The 19130-nt window shown below is 35.9% G+C and overlaps 1 protein-coding gene across 2 annotated transcripts in view; it reads right to left on the bottom strand.

Annotated features, from left to right (window-relative positions):
- Window positions 1–14732: 14732 nt before the first annotated feature.
- The window catches only part of LRP12 (LDL receptor related protein 12), a 72050-nt gene continuing 67652 nt past the window's right edge, over window positions 14733–19130 (bottom strand). For both annotated transcript variants that reach the window (XM_012784255.2, XM_012784258.2), the window contains one exon: window positions 14733–17001. In XM_012784255.2, the coding sequence (XP_012639709.2) occupies window positions 16135–17001 (867 nt within the window). In that variant the 3' untranslated portion in view covers window positions 14733–16134. The remainder of the gene's footprint in view (window positions 17002–19130) is intronic.

The raw sequence follows: 19130 nt of genomic DNA, 5'->3' as shown, positions 1-19130 counted from the left end.
CAAGAAATTTAAAAAAATAGAAATCATACCATGTACCTTCTCAGATCACAGTGGAATAAAACTAGAAATCAACCCTAACAGAAACTCACATTTCTACACAAAAACGTGGAAATTAAACAACCTCCTACTAAATGATTACTTCGTAAATGAAGAAATCAAGACGGAAATAAAACACTTCTATGAAGAAAACGACAATGGAGAGACAAGTTATCAACTCCTCTGGGACACAGCTAAAGCAGTTCTGAGAGGAAAGTTTATCTCCATAAATGCCTATAACCAAAAGACAAGAAGATCACAAATAGACAATCTAATGAAGCGACTCAAAGAGCTGGAAAAAGAAGAACAGACCAACCCCAAACCCAGCAGAAGAAGTGAAATCAACAAGATCAAATCAGAACTAAACGAAATTGAAAACAGGAAAGCTATTCAGGAGATTAATAAAACAAAAAGTTGGTTCTTTGAAAAAATAAACAAAATCGACACACCATTGGCTAAGCTAACGGAAAGCAGAAAAGAGAAATCTCTAATAAGCTCCATCAGGAACAAAAAAGGAGATATCACAACTGATCCCAAAGAAATACAAGATACAATTTATGAATACTACAAAAATCTTTATGCACACAAACTGGAAAATGTGGAGGAAATGGACAAATTTCTAGAAACACACAGCCTCCCTAGGCTCAACCAGGAAGAAATAGATTCCCTGAACAGACCAATCTCAACAGCTGAAATAGAAACAGCAATTAAAAATCTCCCTAAAAAGAAAAGTCCCGGTCCAGATGGCTTCACACCTGAATTTTACCATACTTACAAAGAAGAACTAGTACCTATCTTGCAGAAACTATTCCACAACATCGAGAAGAACGGAAACCTCCCCGACACCTTTTATGAAGCGAATATTACTCTGATACCAAAACCAGGAAAGGATGCAACAAAAAAAGAAAACTACAGACCAATATCCCTAATGAATATAGATGCAAAAATTTTCAACAAAATCTTAGCTAACCGAATCCAGACACTTATCAAAAAAATAATCCACTACGACCAAGTGGGCTTCATCCCAGGGATGCAGGGATGGTTCAACATACGTAAATCTATAAATGCAATTCACCACATAAACAGAAGCAAAAACAAAGACCACATGATTCTTTCAATAGATGCAGAAAAAGCTTTTGACAAAATTCAACACCCTTTCATGATACGAACACTTAAGAAAATAGGCATAGAAGGGACATACCTAAAAATGATACAAGCCATATATGACAGACCCATAGCCAACATCATACTGAATGGGGAAAGATTGAAATCATTCCCACTTAGAACTGGAACCAAACAAGGCTGCCCACTATCTCCACTTCTGTTCAACATAGTGCTGGAAGTCTTGGCTACAGCAATCAGACAGGAAAATGGAATCAAAGGTATCCAAATAGGGGCAGAAGAGATCAAACTTTCACTGTTTGCTGATGATATGATATTGTATCTAGAAAACCCCAAGGATTCAACCAAGAAACTCCTGGAACTGATCAATGAATTTAGTAAAGTTTCAGGATACAAAATCAATACACAGAAATCAGAGGCATTCATATACGCCAACAACAATCTAATTGAGAACCAAATCAAAGACTCAATTCCCTTCACAATAGCAACAAAGAAATTAAAGTACCTAGGAATATATTTAACCAAAGAGGTAAAAGACCTCTACAGGGAGAACTATGAAACACTGAGGAAGGAAATAGCAGAGGATGTAAACAGATGGAAATCCATACCATGCTCGTGGATCGGCAGACTCAATATCATCAAAATGTCTATACTACCCAAACTGATCTACAGATTCAATGCAATACCTATTAAAATCCCATCAGCATTCTTCACAGATATAGAAAAAATAATTTTACGCTTCGTATGGAACCAAAGAAGACCCCGAATATCAAGAGCAATTCTAGGCAACAAAAACAAAATGGGAGGCATTAATATGCCAGATATCAAACTATACTACAAAGCTGTAGTAATTAAAACAATATGGTATTGGCACAAAAACAGGAATATTGACCAGTGGAACAGATGTGAGAATCCTGATATAAAACCATCCTCATATAGCCATCTCATCTTTGACAAAGCAGATAAAAACATACGCTGGGGAAAAGAATCTCTCTTCAATAAATGGTGCTGGGAAAACTGGATAGCCACCTGTAGAAGGCTAAAACAGGACCCACACCTTTCACCTCTCACAAAAACCAACTCATGCTGGATAACAGACTTAAACCTAAGATATGAAACTATTAGAACTCTAGAGGAAAAAGTTGGAAACACTCTCCTAGACATCGGCCTGGGCAAAGAGTTTATGAAGAAGTCCCCAAAGGCAATCACAGCAGCAACAAAAATAAATAAATGGGACATGATCAAACTACAAAGCTTCTGCACAGCCAAAGAAATAGTCATGAAAGTAAACAGACAACCTACAGAATGGGAGAAAATTTTTGCATCCTATGCATCCGATAAGGGACTGATAACTAGAATATACTTAGAACTCACGAAAATTAGGAAGAAAAAATCAAATAACCCCATTAAAAAGTGGGCAAAGGACTTGAACAGAAATTTTTCTAAAGAAGACAGAAGAATGGCCAACAAACATATGAAGAAATGCTCAACATCTCTAATCATCAGGGAAATGCAAATCAAAACCACAATGAGATATCACTTAACCCCAGTGAGAATGGCCTTTATCAAAAAATCTCCAAACAATAAATGCTGGCGTGGTTGCGGAGAGAGAGGAACACTCTTACACTGCTGGTGGGACTGCAAACTAGTTCAACCTCTGTGGAAAGCAATATGGAGATACCTTAAAGCGATACAAGTGAATCTACCATTTGATCCAGCAATCCCATTGCTGGGCATCTACCCAAATGATCCAGTGACACTCTACAAAAAAGACACCTGCACTCGAATGTTTATAGCAGCACAATTCATAATTGCAAGGCTGTGGAAACAGCCCAAGTGCCCATCAATCCAAGAATGGATTAATAAAATGTGGTATATGTATACCATGGAGTACTATTCAGCTCTAAGAAACAATGGTGATATAGCACATCTTATATTTTCCTGGTTAGAGCTGGAACCCATACTACTAAGTGAAGTATCCCAAGAATGGAAAAACAAGCACCAGATATATTCTCCAGCAAACTGGTATTAACTGAGTAGCACCTAAGTGGACACATAGGTACTACAGTAATAGGGTATTGGGCAGATGGGAGGGGGGAGGGGGGCGGGTATATACATACATAATGAGTGAGATGTGCACCATCTGGGGGATGGTCATGATGGAGACTCAGACTTTTGGGGGGAGGGGGGGAAATGGGCATTTATTGAAACCTTAAAATCTGTACCCCCATAATATGCCAAAAATAAAAAAAAATATGAAAAAAAAAATAATATTGGGAAGTTGAGGAAAATTAAAAAAAAATGCAAGTGTTGGGGATCATGTATTTTGATGAATCTACTAATTTGACTTTCAGAGAAACTTTATACTCTAATTTAAATATTTATATTTACTTTTCAAGTAGTTTTCATAATGGTTCATTATATTTAGCTGATACATGAAGCTAGCTTCAAGTCAAGTTTTATGTAACATTTTTCCAATTATGCTTGAAGCATAATAGAGTTATTGTATAACAAACTACACATAAGTAGAAGGATTTCTGTTTTACAGATTGTCAGGTACAGTTGTGAAGTTAAGTCAGAGTTGAGGTGAAATAAAATTTTTTCACTATAAAAAAAAAAAGAATATAACAAAGTAAAATAAAATGAATAAATAGGTTTGTGCTTGGGAGACAGACTGATCTGGATTTGAGTTCTGACTTTATTATCTGTGGATTCTTTGATAAGTTTCTTAACCACTCCAGGGCATGTGTTTTTCTCCTAGTAGTGGTTCCAATCCATAGGATGGCTGTAAAGTTTAAATGAGATCATTCATTGAAAGCCCATACTACTGTGCCTATTATATGCTATTAACAAAACCCAACATTTTATGTTCATATTTCAGCAACTTTCTTTTCATTAGTAGTTTTAGCTTTTTAACATGAGATACATAAGCTCATAAAAATGCTTCTACTGATCTTGAGAAGAATTTTTCAAGAAGCAAGAGCAAATCATTAAGAAAATACTACTTGGACTTTTGCTACAAAGACCAAATAGGGTTTAAGATTGTATTATTAATATATATATTGACTTTTTATTAAAATAGAGTAAAATACATGGAGTAAAAGTCATCTTTTAAAAAGCATAGAGTTCTGCGAATTTTGACAAACAAAACAGTATGTAACCACCACTGTAATCAAGGTGGAGAACTTTTCCATCACCCCAAAATAGTCTCCTTGTGCCCCTCTGCAGGGAATCCTCTCCCCTAAAACCCTGGCCCCTGGCAACTATTGATCTCTCTGTTATTTGTATTTTATTTTGTTTAAAAAGCATCTTTAACTTAAGGCTTAGACGTAAAGCAAGCTGCAGGGTATCTGCAGAGGAAGAGAGTCTACTTACTTTGGTTTTAAAAATCATTTGGCAGGTAGCAGCACTGTGTCTGTCCCACACATGTGTAACAAAAACCCTTGGTGCTGTGAAGGGCTGATGTAAAAGGTAACCCTCACTGGGATTCACTGTAACTTTTTCAGGAATCCTAGTAGGGAGAGCAGGCCTGTCTCCCAGCCCTGGCAACACTGTATTTACGTAGATGTGACATTGGTGAGACCCTGATGACCCACATGTTGGAGGAAGAATCAGAGTAAGCAAGACCCCAAGACACAGAGAGAGGCAGTCAAGGTGTGGCCCCTTTTACCTATGTTTCTTCTCCCTCCCTCTGAAGTTATTAATAGAACCTTTTTACCTCTGCACTGACCGCCTATGCCAGTTCATTTCACTACACTTATATTTCTTTAAAATAAAATGAAGGAAGTGGAGCTGTGTATCTTCCTTCTTCATTAAAAATGTTGTTCACATTATACAAATACTTCTTGGGAGGAAATTACTTCTGCCGTAAGAAGTATTCACTTAGAACCAGACAAGGTAAACATAGTGAATATGTTTAGGGCAAGAATAATTTCTAACTCTCCATGCATTATGTAACTGTGTACTTAAGAGCAATAATCTCTGAACTTTTAGAAAACAACAACTGTATCATATATATCTTTGTATTCAAAGACCTATTACTGAGCACAGCAGTGTGAAAGAAGAGCTCACTAACTTTTCATTTGCACCTTGTTAGCATTACAGTGTAGGGCTCTATGGTGGGACTTTAGCGTTTGGTCTGTACTAATAAGGACACAGTTAGGAGTCTCTTTTCAACTTCTTTGGCGCTCCAAACTCTGCTTTAGCATCATTTACCTTTCAATTTTCACTTCTCATTTCTAGGAAGCTCACTTGAATATTATGAAAAGCAAGTTATTGTCCGGGCGTGGTGGCTCACTCCTGTAATCGTAGCACTCTGGGAGGCCGAGGCGGGCGGATTGTTTGAGCTTAGAAGTTGGAAACCAGCCTGAGCAAGATCAAGACCCCGTCTCCACCAAAAATACAAAAAATTAGCCGGGCATGGCGGCCCATGCCTGTAGTCCCAGCTACTCGGGAGGTTGAGGCAGGAGGATTGCTTGAGCCCAGGAATTTGAGGTTGCTGTGAGCTAGGCTGACACCACGGTACTCTAGCTGGGGCAACAGAGTGAGAATCTATCTAAAAATAAATAAATAAATGAAAAAAATAAATAAAAAAAGAAAAACAAGTTATTGAACGAATTGTGTTGCAAAATAAATGCTGCAATGCTGAAATGAACCACTAGATGGCTTCTTGAAAAAACTATTTTCTTTGGTTTGTTCAGCAATTTGCCATCAAAAAACAAAAAGTCACTCTTGAAGTCACTCCTGGTCACTTTGTATCTATATTGATATATAGTTGTTATCATTTCTTCAGAATTGGAAAAGAAAATACTTGTTTCTTTGTTCCCTTAAACATGACTAATGCATCTTTTTGTGCACATCTATAAGTTACAAGTCTGGTTTCATATTATAAAATTATGACTTTCTAGATGTATACAATTCATTCTTCACATTAAGCAAAGTTTTCACATTTTGATTTAAAGAAAATATAGATTGAACATGATTATTCACTCCAAGAAAGGGTTTACTGGTGAGAGTTCTTTAAATAATAAGCGTTCATCTTGTATTTCCAATATTATGAAGTTCACATACATTTGATTTACATAGTGCTATTCAGGTATTTAACTTTCACATCAACTATACTTGAATACATCAAATATATTTGATGTACATATACTTGAACATTGGAGGAAATATGGAAATGTGACACATACAATAAAGAAGTAAGTAATCACATTTGTTTAGAGACACAGAGATAAATAATAGTTATTCCAAGAGTCTCTAATTTCAAAATTTCTTTAAGATTCTTCTTTCATTCCTCCACCTCACATTTTGGTCCCTTTCCTTAACACTTATTCCTACCTACATATTCCTCTGGGAAAAGATTATTGCATATGGTATATAGGAAATCTGCATAAATAGCTTTCTTAAAATGTCATTTTTGTTGTCATAAAAACTTGGATTTTCTTTGCAATGAGTCTTTCAGAGGAACAAGAAAAAAATTAATTAGAAATGAAATGAAAATGCACAATTATTCAAGGCAATATTAATTCATTTATTGTGGTTAAAATCAAGTAGTCTTCAAGGGGAAAGACGAACTTTCAGAGCCACAGTTATGTATTTAGAACTAAATAGGCTTAGGCTTTAAGGAAAGGGAAAGAAGTTCAATGGACTATGAGTATTCTTTTAATTAGCAGAAATAATTCAGTGTTTTTAATAATATTCATATTTGTTTGGGATACTGTCTTATTCTTAGTGCCAGAACCAGCCTTGCTCTTAACAATTGCAGTGCTCAGGGCAAGAGTGTGGATAGTGACCCCTTGTCCTTTCTCTTTCACATCCCTGCCCCATCTGCCCTGTGAGAGGTCCTGTGCTAGGTCCACAGCTCCTCCCTTCCCTGGGGCCTGGGATGTGGCTCAATCTAGCCCCAGGAAGACAGACCCAGGGAAGAGGCCAAGCAGGCCTTGCATGTGGGCTTAGGCCATTTGGACAGGAAATCCTAAGATTCTGGGTCCTAAGTGTGGTCCAGAAATGGGGGGAAGGGAGCAGCACTCCTGTCTCCATGACCTAAAGCTTCCTCATCCTTAGGGAGACATGTGGGGGAGGACAGCCAAGGAGGTGGTCCCTAAGGCAGAGCTCAAGGAGCTCAGGTCAAGAGTGGTACTAGTGAGAACAATGCCGGGCATGTAGTCTCTCCATAAATATTCATGGCAGAGTTAGTTGTTGAATTTCAATATGCTAGACTGGGCTAAGGCCCTTATGTAATATTATCTCATCTCCATGAGATAGGAACTCCATGAGGTAGGAAATACTACTTCCACTTTACAGATGTAAAAACTATGGCTCAGAGCTGTTAACTGCTAAAATAATATGTTACTTTGATCAGCTTTTAAGGCCAGTGGTAACCTCAACCATTACACTGTATTTTTGACTAAATAAATGAAGATGAATGACATTTTCTGTAACTTTAATCTCATAAAGCAACTACTTTTCTCCTGCAGAATAACCAAGGTTATTTATAGAAGAATAACTTAGATCCAATGCTAAAAGCAAACAAACAAAAAGGATATATTTTGTATTTTTATTTCCTGATCTTTTAAAACTAGCTTTACTGTGATATAATTTGCATGCCATAAAGTTGACCCATTTTTTAATGGTTTTTATTATAGTATTAATATATATATAGAATTTTGTAACCTTCACTTAATCTAATTTTAGAACATTTCCATCATCCCCAAGAGAAACTTTGTACCCATTGACCAAGACAGCATTCATACTCCCCTCAGCTCAACTAACCTTTAGACAGGTTTTTGCCCCTTTGAAATGTAGATACTTCTTCCAGCTGCTTGCCAGTTTCATAACCCAGGTAAGTCTTTCTCAAGGACCTGGGAGCCATCCCTATAAATGTGATCATCAAGGAAGCAGCACTGCTATCTCCCAGACTCTAAGTGCTGACTAGCGACTAGCAAACACAGATGGCCTAACCACATGGACCAACATCCCCCCTCAGCCTCCAGTACTTTTCCACTAACTCAGCCAGTGCTTCAAATCCTGCCTGCTTTTGCTTCAGCAGACTTGAGTTCTAGCTCTCTCCCCATTGCACGTCTTAAATAAAATCTTCTTTGTCTAACTTCGTCCTGTGCAGTTTCTCTTTGGCGTCCACCTCCTCCCACATGCTTTCCCCCTTTTTTAGCCCTAAGTAACCACTAGTAAGTAATTGTGAAGTGGTTGTTTTCTAATCTTTTTATATTTTTATAAGGCAAATATGGTTCCAAAATAAAATATGAATCCTTACTATGTGGCTGTAACAAATAAAATCTTAAATAGAAAATAACAGCTACAGTAGTTCCCCTTATCCACAGGGAATATATTCCACGACCCCCAGTGAGTGCCCAAAACTGAGGATAGTACCAAAACCAACCTATATTTACTATGCATGAGTTTCTTTTTCCTTCTTCACAATGTCACAGATAGAAGATTTGTTCTTACTGTAGACCTTGGTAACCTCAGCATACAATTTTTTTTCTTTATTAAATGGAGAACTTTCACCATTTCATTTAAAGGAAGCACTTTTCGGCTTCTCTTTAGCATATTTGAATCACCAGCTTCCCTACTCTTGTGCTGTGGGACAATTAGGAAATAAAATAAGGGTAACTTGAACACAAGCACTGCGATAGCACGACAGTTGATCTGATAACCAGAGGGCTACTAGTGACTGCTGGGTGGGGAGAGTCTACAGTGTCTACCAGGACGAGGGAGGATTCACGTCCCAGGTGGGGCGCAGCAGGATGGCATGAGACTCCATCACACTACTCAGAACGGCACGCAAGTTAAAACTCTTGGATTGTTTATTTATGGAATTTTCCATTTAATATTTTCAGACCAAGGTTGACTGTGGATAACTGAAACCATCGAAAGTGAAATCTCAGATAAAGGGAGACTACTATACAAAATTTATATTTAAGATAAGTTAGGCTTTGGAAAACTAAATCTGTGAGCTAAATTAGGTAAGGAATTTCTATGGTCACTTGAAATGAGAGTTCAGCAGTAAGATATATATATATATATATATATATATATATATATATATTCAGGTAAAGTTGATCCTATTGTAGTGAAATTGAGAATACTCAGATTTGAATATCTATTTTATATATGTTGCTTTTTATAATTTCTGAATAGAAATAGCTTTCTTAATTTCTGTTATTTATACTAGCTCAACATATGCTGCTAAATCCACAGGCAGTGGCCCACATCTTTCCTGTTCTGGAGAGCTATGGAAGTTTTTCATTTTGGCTTCATTGTAATAAAAAGGTCTGTGCCAAGTTACCACGCTACCTCTGTTTAGTGAATCTACTTTTCATTGAGATACATAAGTTGCTCTATAATCAAGAAAATAGCACAGTGACTATTATAAGAAATAGGCTCTTCAGAAAGCTCTAGCAATATACAAAATGCATAATACATAGTGGAGGGGAGCTCAAAAAATTGTTTTAATTTTTAAAATTTATTTCAAGCTCTATGTGTAAGGCTCCAGCAAAGGCTTCCGCGTAGGTTTTCTTCTAGTCCTTTCATTTAATCCTTTCAGTAACCTTAAGAGTACATGTTATTCCATTTTCCAGCTGAGACAATAAAGCTTAATAAGATCAAGAGATTTATTCAAAGTTACAAAACTCTTAAGCAGTGGAACCAGAATTCAAACAGTGAAGTATCTGACTCCAAAGCCTATGCTTTTCCATCTCATTGTACTCTCTCATTTCTTAGTAAAGCTTCTATGTCACTTTTTGGAGGATATTAAGTTTCTCTGGGTTTGAGCTTCCTTTCAACACATGGAAAATCCACCCTAATTGACATGTCAGTATCCTTACTTTAAAACACTCCTAGCAAGTTCTTATTTTGTTATCAATAAACCATGTGTTTCCTAGGTTGGCATGGGGTCACTTAGTCCTGTGATGTTTGAACACTGGTTTTCAAATTTTATTAATCCTCAAAACCCTTTGTTCAAATGAAATCTTATAGGAAAGCCCATCATATAGATAGAATTGCTGTTGGAAGAGAACAAGGATGAGCAGGTTATTGATAACCCTACCATCACTGTAGCCCCACTGAACATTTGCACATGCATTTACCCTCTGTTCTGTTTTATACACATCATCTTGTTCCATCTTCTAAACCACTGTTATCATTTCTGATTTAAGAATCAGTAGATCAGTTAGGATTGTTACTCCATGGGTAATGAAGAAGCCTACCACAGTTGCTTAAATATGCAGGGATTTATTTTTTTCATGTAAGCAGAAGTCCAGAGGTAGCCAGGCCAAGGCTGATGCAGGTGCTCAGCAATATCAGACCTTTTCTCTTTCTTTCAACCACCCTTAAAATGAGGCTCTTCTCATGGATACTGGGTATGCAACTAGCAGTTTGCTAGGAAGGAACTAAGTGATCTGAAAATCATTAGGTTCTAGGAGTCCTGTGAAGACCTTGCTCCAGATTCCCTGTTACCAACATAATTTCCTTGGGTTCCTTTCATCTGTCTCCTCCTTAGTCTTGGAATTTCATTAACTCATCACAAGTGGGCTGCTCCCCGCTCCCCTCTCTTGCTTCCTTTTTGACTTTTGTTCTGGGTTGCAATTCACTTTCATGATCCCAGAGGTAAACACATTTTCATGATCTGTTTCCATTTCTTTTTCAGAAATCACTACTGTGTCAGTATTTTTCACATACAATATCTCATTTAATTAAATCTAAGCTTCAGAGATGTTTTCTTTTTGACATTATAACAATGACAATAATAATAGTGAACAGTTGCATGGCAGTTACCATGAGCCAGGAGCTGATCCAAGAGCATGACACATATTAATTTATTTAATTATCCAACAGCTCTATTATCCCCATTTTACAGATGATGAATGGAAGTACAAAGTGATTAAGTGACTTGCTGAAGGTCACATGCTAGTAAGGAGCAGGACAGGATTAAAACCTAGGCAATCTGGTTCCAGATTTTTATCCACTACACTGCTGCCTCTAACAAATTTAAAGATTTTATAGGCTATGATAACATATGTTGAAATGTAAGTTATTTTAAATGTAGTTGAAAAATAACTACTAATCTTTAACATTTACCAACTGCCTACATGTTTATTTAAAGTTGTGTTAACGCCATCATGTGTGACTCAAGTAAGGCAAATTTATTTATCCGTAATAAATAGAAGATAGACACAATGTACTTGACATGGCAGAGGAGCTGAGTTAACTTGATATCCTTTTAGCAAATAAACTTCTTACTGGGACTGAAAAACTTTTTTTACTTAAAATAATGGCAACTTAGTATTAATATTTCTTATATATCAGGTACCATGCTATGGTAAAAATGGCACAAATTCTCTGCTATTTCTATTATTTAGAGGGGAGTCTATTTCTTTCCTTATTGAATCTGGGTTGGCCTGTGATTTTACAAAGAGAATGTAGCAGAAGTAACATTCTAGGACTTCTGAGACTGTCATAATAAGCCTGGCAGCTTCCGCAGAGGTGTATTGGAACATTCGCTCTGGGGTTCCAGCTTCCATGTTATAAGGAAAACACAAGCAGCCCTGAGGAAAGGCCCACTGCAGAGCACCCAAGGCTCCTGGCTGAGCTTCTACCCAACAACTAGTACAAACCTGCCAGCCAAGGAGGTGAGCTCTTTTGGGAGTACATCCTCCAACCCTGGCAGATGACAAGAGGAGCAAGATGAGCCGATTCCACTGAGCTCTTCCCACATTATTGATGTGTGAGCAAACTGAATGATTGTGGTTGCCTTAAGACTAAAGTCTGGGGGTAGTTAGTTATGCAGCAATAGACAACCAGAACATGTGCTAAAGCTTTCACAAACATTACCTTAATTTATTCCTCACAATAATCTTATGAGGCAGCTATTATTATCCTTATTTTAAGATGATGAAGCTGAGGTTCAAAGAGTTTGCATCATCATCCAGGGTCTGTCAACTCCATTTTGAAGATGGGTACCTCTCCTGATTGATAAGTATTACTTCACTTTATGATTCATCTTATTCACAGGACAACTGTTGAGTCAGACACGACTAAGGTTAAATATTAGTTCTGCCCTTATTGGCTCTATGTCCTTGGATAAACAAAAGACAAGTTTACATTTCATAGGACCATGAAGATCCCAAAGATACATATAAAAGACTTGGCAGATGGTAGGCACTCAATAATGGATAAATATGATTTGCTATGAAAAATGTTTTCTATGATGAAAAAGCAGCTAGTGGTAAATTTGCAGAAATGGTCTTTGACGGTGTGAACATGGGATACACCCACATTTAGGAACAGACATATACCAAAATAATGGTCTAACTTTTAAAATAAAAAACCCTGTAACATCACATGATGGTAAACCATGTATGCATACACGGCATGTTTACATGTATGTATATACAACACGTAAGTGTATTTAACAGATTTTTTTGAAGTAGAGAAAATTCCTAATAACTATTTGTTACTTTCTCATTTTAAGATTCCTTCCAGCTCTAAAATTCTGTGAATTTTACTTTGCTTTCTTCTACCACCTCAAATGTTGCATGCCTTAAGAAAAAAATGCAATCTCAGTCAAGTTTCCAACCATGCCAATATCTGTGTGTAATTTGAAAGCTATTCCGAAACAAGTTGATGTTCTGAGCCAAGGCCTTTCTCTCTAGTGTTGACTTCTACCAATTTTTAAACAGGGACCTACCTAAATAAAACAGGTCTTATCAGGTGGCTGTCATCTTCCCCCGTGGAGGTCAGGGGAGAAGGGTGTCAGGAGTAACACAGCAGTAGCTGAATGGAGGTCAGCAGCAAGGTGAACTGCTGGGTTACTGGGTCTGCAACAGGAGCTTAAGAACGTAGAAAATTGGAATGTGCTCGATCTTCCTTTATTCTTTTTGGCCTGTCTTACCCATTTGTTTCCAGCTTAACTGGATGATAGTGGTCAGCAGTAGTAAGAACTAAAACCTCAGCAGCTTGTCGAAAGACTCCTTCATCCTGTGCCTATGTGCTCACTGCTTGTGTGTGACATGAGGTAAGACAGGCTGCTGGCCCACTGAATCCTTCGGGTTCAGCTCTTTTTGTTTCTAGTCTCTTCCCTACTAACACTGGAGCTCTGACTGACAGACTGACAAGATGAAGAACTGCATCCTGTTTAGAAAGTCTAAACAACAAATCTGAGTAACATCTACTAAAATCTGTATCTTGTAAACAGAGACTATCCTTTTTAAGTGCTCCTGGAACATTTAAAAAAGTGAAAGACAATAAACCCCCAAAGCATATATTATACAGATAACATTCTGTTTTTGATGCCATAAAGATGAAAATAAAATAAACAGAAAATAAAACTTCTACTCAACCCACATTAAAAAAACCCTATTATCTGAGGAAAAAGGTGAAGAAAAAGAAAAAAGGAAAAGATATCCTTTTTGACGCAATTTTTGGGTCAAAGAGGAAATCAAAACTGAAACTTAAGAACACCTAGAAAATAACAGTAAGACACCACTAATAACCTAAATGATTCAGCTTAATCAGTGCTCCAAATTAAGTCCACATTTTCAATCTCTTATTAACAATTAAGAAATATTAACAAAAATAAATGAATTAAATGCTTACTCAAGGAGTTAGGAAAAAACAAACCACCAAATAAACTAAGGAAAGCAAAACGTAGGAAATTTAAGTGGAAATGATCAGCTGACACTCCTAAACATGATACTCCTAAACATGTGTATTAAATGTGTGTATCTGCACCCATTTCATTATAGCCAATGTTATTTAACATTATTCTAGGAATACTAGACAGTCCAATTAAATAAGATACAAAAAGGTATGCAAACTGTAATAAAGGTTACAATATGTTTGCAGATGACATGATATAGTTGGAAAATCAAATTACAGAAACATTCAACTTTACTTTTAATAATTAAATTCTAATGATATATTTTTCCCTTTGAGAAAAGGTACAGAAAATATATGCTTAGTGTAATTTACATTATATAGGGCATCTATATACACAGAGACACATTTATGTATGTACGTGGTATTTCTGGAGGGATATACAAGAATCTGGTACTGGTATGTGTCTCATTGAAAGGTAACTAAAAAATGGGTGTCGAGGGTAGGAGAGGAACTTACTTTTTACTGTTTGAACCAGGAAGATGTATTAATTTAAAAAATAAAACATATGCCAGAAAACAAAACCAGAAACCATATAATTGATAATATATTAGTAGGACCTAAAAGAAGATCAATTTGGTAACCCAAATTATGCCAGTAGAATATTCTATAGGGGTCTGAAATGCATGTGAAAATAATGTAAAAAGAGAACTCTGTTACTGCATTTTGCAAGATAGAGAGGCAGTTTTCTGAAAGGCAAAAAGAATACTCAGTACTTAGGGAATTTTACCTTCCAGTATTGGTATAAACTACTACTTTACCATCAGGTAGTTAAGGAAGACTATTCCTCTTTTCATTTTTATTTTAGACATATTACATATTTTATAGCCTGAGTTTGTATATGCACCAGAATTCAACAAAAATAAAGAACAGCTTTTGATTTAGAAAGTACCTCAAGGCAATAAAAAAAATCATTTTAATTTTTGATACATACTAAAACATTTTAGTCAGTTCGTCCTGACAGCATAACACGACAAATACACAAGACCTCAAACATGCTTTAAAATGACATTCAGCAAAGTACTTAAAATTTAATAAATAGCAATAATCACAAATACATTTTTCATACTCAATCATCAAACTACTAAAATAGACAGCTAAAGAATAAATAAACAGGAATTGACAATAAAAAAAATAAGTGGGGTTTTGCAATTCACTCTCCTTAAAAAGGGGGGACAATCCAAATGATTTAATTTTCTTTTCAAGACTGTAGCATGATCCCCCCATGAATAAAATATATTGAAAAAAGAATCACTCTTACAATAATGTATTTTTTAAATACAACAAATAAATATGAAAACAGCAAAGCAATTTCAAGTTGTAATAAAAAGGCCCCCCCCTCCCAGCTATGGAAATATAGAGTCATTGTGGTAGCAAATAATAGTATTTAAAGTGATAGTGCTTGTGCACTAAACTCATCTGAGACCTTGATATAATTTTAGTGCAAATCCCTAGGGTCCAATACAAGCAAAACCCTATATTAGGGAAAGACATTACCAGCTGGAACTTATCTTGTACAATTTTTGTACATATTTATAAAGTTCAAGATTTAATGCATAGTAGAGTATCTTTGTCCGCTTAATTCTGTCCCTTAATAGAGATGAAAAAAGAAGTGACTTGGGATTTTACCATTTGGTTTGTACCATATTAGTGTATTAAAGTCAACATTAGAAAATCTATAAAAGAGTTTTGTTTTTGCCATTAATTTATCTAACTCTACCTAAATTTCACATCACTGCATGTTAAATGTAAGAAAAATTTTTAGAGAAAGTTTTTTTTCCCTTTGACAAGCTCATATTATGATGAAATCCAGTAAGAGACAAATGTTATATAAATAAAAACACAGGTGAGTATAGGCGGTTTTTCATACATTAACAACCTTAACATCTAGTATACTGTTAAAAGATGTGTTGGCAAAAGCATAAAAGTTTCAATTAAAATAAGGTACTATTTTGCACAAACAAACCTTTTAACATAGGGTAGATAAAATGACAGTCAAATGAGTTTCAGCAGCCATATTTCTACAGTGAACTACAGTACCAGGATAAAAACAATTAGAAACAAATGAAAGAACATTATTGAACAATATGAATACATAATGTATTTTTAGCTGCTAAAATAGTAAACTCTAAGTTCATAGAGTTACAAGTTAATTTAACCATGCAGGCTAATATATAATAATAAGAAATAACCCTGCATTTTGTTTTCTTTTTAAACTAAAACTAGTTTAATTGTAAAGTTACAAAACAATAAATGGATATTGCTCCAACTTGTATACAATCTCTCTTAGGTGATTCGTACCTAGCAAAGTAACAAAGCTTCATCATCACTCGTTTCGTTTTTCAGTGTTGCTTCTAAGCAAGTGTCTGGTATCTGGGCAGTGTGGACAATACCACAGCGCTCACAGGGGCCATCTCGATTACTTGGCCTTACTCCAGGGTTTGTTGCATTATATGGTTGTCTAAGCCCTTGTCCTTGATCTGAGGTAAGATCAAGAAGAGGTCTGGAGCAGTCATTCACATCAAAGTCTGAAGCTCCATCAGAAACGGGAATTAGCATTTCGACATCGTCATCTTCTTCTCTTCCGTTTACCCCATTATCAAGTTGTCTCAAAGGACTCTGGTTCTGATTTACGGAACTTGATCGCCCTAATGTAAAACGTACCCAACGTAGCCCCTGAGTCATACGACTTAGCGCACTTGTAAGCTGGTGACGTGCTGGACTCACGCTTGGGGGTTCCACACTGGTCACATCCCTTCCGGTATCTGTTTGACCACCTCGGGTACTGTGAGTTGAGGAACTTGCACATGCGCCTACTGTTGCTTCCACTGCTGTTGTGGGAGGGACTTTTTGGGGCAAAGGAGCTGCAACCCCACCAGATGCTCCTGCTGTCTCTCTTCTCTCATTTTCTGTGTCTGTATCATCAGACTCCACGGAAAACAAACTTCTGTGAGAATGATTTCTTTCAGGTTCTCTGCTCGTATTTTGACTAGGGACGACCTCATCTCCATCTGCTGAGACCAAAGCCAATGACCCTGAATGACGTGATCTTGCAAAATTAAAAATGCGGTTCCAAATGTTGCTGGACCTGCCTGCCATAGGAAGCCTGATTGAAGTGAATCCAAGCTGGGATCGTACAGCTAGCCTCAGGTTTTCCAAAACAGAAGCCTACAAAAATAAGAAAAGATCTTAAGATAGCTAACAGAGGTATTAAGATTAAAACATTCTTCTATTAAGAATATGTTGTGACTAAAAATTCTATTACTCATTGTTATTAGGGTCTGTAGAAGATGAGTTAAATTCTCTCACCTTCATAGGTACACCCCACCATAGAATCCAATCTATAACTTGAATCACTGCTTATGGTATTTAAGATTTTTTTGATACTTCACTGATATTTAATGTGAATTGGAACAGCTATTTTGTTTCAAAACCTCACATAATAATACAATCCTAAGAGTGTACCAAAGTTAGAAAATAAAATTATTTGATATTTTTATAACTAGGAAAGTAGAAGAATCTCTATCATAATTCACTAAGGAGCTAAAAAAATGTGAAAACCAGAACAAATTAGATTTGATTTGTAAGGCTGAACCTTTCCAAAACATGTGAAAATTATATTTCAGAGTTCTTTCTCAAGGATTTGTTGAATGAATGGATACAGAAGATATAATTACATTGTCACAAATAAAGGAATTAATACATGTATAATAAAGTACATAAAACAACAAAAGCTAAAAAAAATAAACTTGTTTATACACTACCCAACCATATCTACGTATTTAGATTTTTTCTCAATCTTTAAAGATAAGTTTTATTTTCTATGGTTTAATATTAAACATAAATTATCATTATTATTTCAAAACAGATGATTTTTAATTAGTGTATATAAAAAGTAAGTATATTGTCCAACTGAAATAAAAATATTTTTTCTAGATGAATGAGTTTACAGATTTTTTTTAAAAAAGGTACATTATATGAGATAGTCTTTAAGCTCCACCTAGTGGTTATTATAAAAAGGCATTTTTTTGAACTTGGAAAAAACAGCTTTCATCAACTTAGCATTTAGTATTTAAAATATTGTATTTCCAGGAAATAATGGTGAGTTGATATACTCTCCTTCAAATGATGACACAGTTTCCCTCTGCCAAAACTTACACCTCTTACCTTTCCCCTCACAGAAAAAAGAAGGGTAGAAAGTAAGGAAGATGTGATAGGTCCTCCACCTCTCCCTGTTGGTGAGATTGCATTTATTTGTGGTTTCCATACAGGTCTTTCCATAGTGTTGCAAACACAATTCATGGAAAGCTAAGAGGCTACTATCATAGGAACATTTCATAATCTAGCTTTAGTAAAGCAGAGATTGTCAATAAGAAATTTGCATATCAGCACACATGGATTTGCTATATAGATGAGTAAGATTTTTCATGAATTAAGAGGCAACTACAAATTAAAAAATAAAAATTCACATACCTACTAAACTCCAGATTTGGTCTTCAACATTTAGCCTTCAAATTGTAAGGCTTTGTGTGAGTCCTGTTACTATGTCCAGAACATATAGCTATTATCTATCAAGATCAACAATGCTTTCAACATACTTTAATGCTGGCTTTAACATTTTAGTTTGTCATAGTGATGTGAAGCGCTCTACTTAGTTAAAAGTCTATTAAATTAAAAGATTACCAAACTAACATTAGATTTTATGAGGGGATCTCATGAATGTTTAGGAATAATTTTATATAATTCTCTGGTTTATGAAGCAGAAAGCATTCCTCAGGAAGCATTTCTACTTTGAGTGAGACAATATAAGATTTTTTTCTTTTTTAAAACTGCTATGGGAATTTGATAATTTGTTACCAAAAGTTTCAAATTTGAGAGTTTAATCTCATTCAATGAATAAAATCTAATTTACCATGCACCATTCATAAAAACATATTTTATTTTAAAATGTTGTTGAAGTAGAATTCTCACACAAGGGTACATTATAACCCTAGAAAATGGGGTAGTATATAGTAAAGAATTTAACCTTACCCAAAGCCTTTATCCTTGGCTTCTGGAATGTGATCTCTAAGCCCTTGGAATGTCATGCCTGATAGACGTGTCTTTGCCTGGGGGTCTTGGACCAGCCAGATGGTAACACTGTGATTTACCATGGAGGCTCTGTGCCATACCAATAATGTGATGTAGGGTGGGGGCTTTGGGTCAATCAATCTCTGAAGGGGCTAAAGACTGAGATTAACCACATGTGCAATTAATTACATCTATGTGATAGAGCCCCAGTAAAAACTCTGGGCACC

Source organism: Microcebus murinus, chromosome 7 (genome assembly GCF_040939455.1).
Source record: "Microcebus murinus isolate Inina chromosome 7, M.murinus_Inina_mat1.0, whole genome shotgun sequence".
In the NCBI taxonomy this organism is placed as follows: Eukaryota; Metazoa; Chordata; class Mammalia; order Primates; family Cheirogaleidae; genus Microcebus; species Microcebus murinus.
This window is presented reverse-complemented; position numbering and strand designations above follow the sequence as displayed.